General features: G+C 37.6%; 1 protein-coding gene across 1 annotated transcript; it reads right to left on the reverse strand.

Annotated features, from left to right (window-relative positions):
• Positions 1-206: 206 nt before the first annotated feature.
• On the reverse strand, positions 207-1,349 carry LOC104893645 (probable transcriptional regulator RABBIT EARS). The gene has a single exon (XM_010679774.2). The coding sequence runs from the start codon at positions 985-987 to the stop codon at positions 274-276; it is 714 nt and encodes a 237-aa protein (XP_010678076.1). The 5' UTR covers positions 988-1,349; the 3' UTR covers positions 207-273.
• Between the last annotated feature and the right edge of the window lie 430 nt (positions 1,350-1,779).

Raw genomic sequence — 1,779 nt, forward strand, 5'->3', positions numbered from 1 at the left:
TTCGAAACAACAAATAAAGGTAATTTATCGCTTTAGGGCATTACCGTAATGCAATTTGCGAATTCATCTATGCATCAAGATGCCTATTTTTGTTTCCAAGAGACTATTGCTATTACACGAAGCTCCGATGGAGCTGGCAGAGTAATCACACAAAAATCCGAACCCAAAAAAACAAAGACAAAAAAAAAAAAAGAGAAAAAGAGAACTGTGAGAAATAAAAACATGAAAGAAAAATAAAACCAGCAGTATTGGTGTAATTTATCAATACACATGTTATAGGAAATTCTGTTGTACCTTAGGGCGATCACCGAGCCTGAGCTCTAGATCTAAGTCCTCCGGCGTTGAGGCATCTGCCTTTGGTGCCTCATCATCAATTTTATGCGACTTATTGATGGATGGTGGATAAGATATGTCAAGTTTCCTCCTCTTGTGTCGATTAGACGCTCCCGTGTTATGTACAACAGAAGCTTGCCCATCTAAGTCTAAAGATGAGCTAGCTATTTCAATGTTTTTCCTAATCTCGCACTGTGATTTTCTACTTTTTCCATCTTTTCTAAGGCCTAAAAAGGTTAGGTTTTCATCATTACTTACTAGAAAAGACGAAACAAATTGGGATTGGGGAGAAAAGATGGTCTGATTTATTGAAACAAACATAGGATCTGTCACAATATCAATTTGTTTATGAGGAGTTTTCTCAATTGAAAACGATTGTGAATTTCGATGTGGATCTAGTCTTTGATCAAGATGTTGAAAGTTAGATAACTGCTTGAGTCTTGCCCTATCTCTTCTATGAACATTCATGTGACCGCCTAGTGCTTGTGCCGACCTAAATTCTCTCTTACAAAAGTTGCAAGAATAAGATCTCGGAGGCCATACACAGCCTCCAAGCAACCCAGCTGCATCGTCTGCAAAAGCCTTCTCTTCCCATGAATCATCGGGACACCGAGGCCCTCGATTTGCTAGCATCCAGCATGGAGATTGTTCCATTCAACCGTACCAAAAGAAATTCAAAATTATTAATTGTATGATGATGAAATGGAAGCTACTAGAGGGTTTCTCTAAGGAGGACAAGGATAAAAACAATCGGTATTCGGTAGTGGTTGGAAGAAATGGATCGATTAAGCAACAAGAGTTGCTTAACTTATGACTGAAGGTGTTATTTCGTTTCACGTTTGTCATCACATAACCTTGTCTTTCTCGTAATTGGCCTCGCAAAGAGTACAGTTGTTGTGTAAGAATAGTATTTTTTATATATTCCTCTATGACGCTACAATAGTACTGCTTGTGATGGAGAACGAGGGTTTTTAGTCACCAAGCTGCGGTGGAATGTGGATACTGTTAAAGGGAGATTGTGTTATTCTACTGCTTATTGAATTATTGAACCTAAATTATAAAACGAAATAACGTATATGGTCCTACCTAACAACTTCAACGTATTACGACAATTATTCCCGTGGTTTAGACTAGCGATTTCCTAGATCACTAGCTTACAAGAGAAATCAACAACATGTTAAGATAACGCCAGTTGAGTCATGAAGAGATAATATTCCTTTTGAATAAACAAATTGAATATTAAGTGAGAATTTTGGAAGGATTAAGAAGGAGCGAGGTAGGACTTGGGAATGATGAGAGAGAAGGAATGAAAAAGTGATACAAGAGAACACATGCAGATAGACTTATATGAGATGACAGAGGATATATAGACTGCATAAGCATAAGCATATGTAGGAGGAAAGAGATGATAATCATACAAATGAAAAGGGAATCCATGTTGGCAAG

This window comes from Beta vulgaris, chromosome 5, assembly GCF_026745355.1.
Source record: "Beta vulgaris subsp. vulgaris cultivar EL10 chromosome 5, EL10.2, whole genome shotgun sequence".
Lineage (NCBI taxonomy): Eukaryota > Viridiplantae > Streptophyta > Magnoliopsida > Caryophyllales > Amaranthaceae > Beta > Beta vulgaris.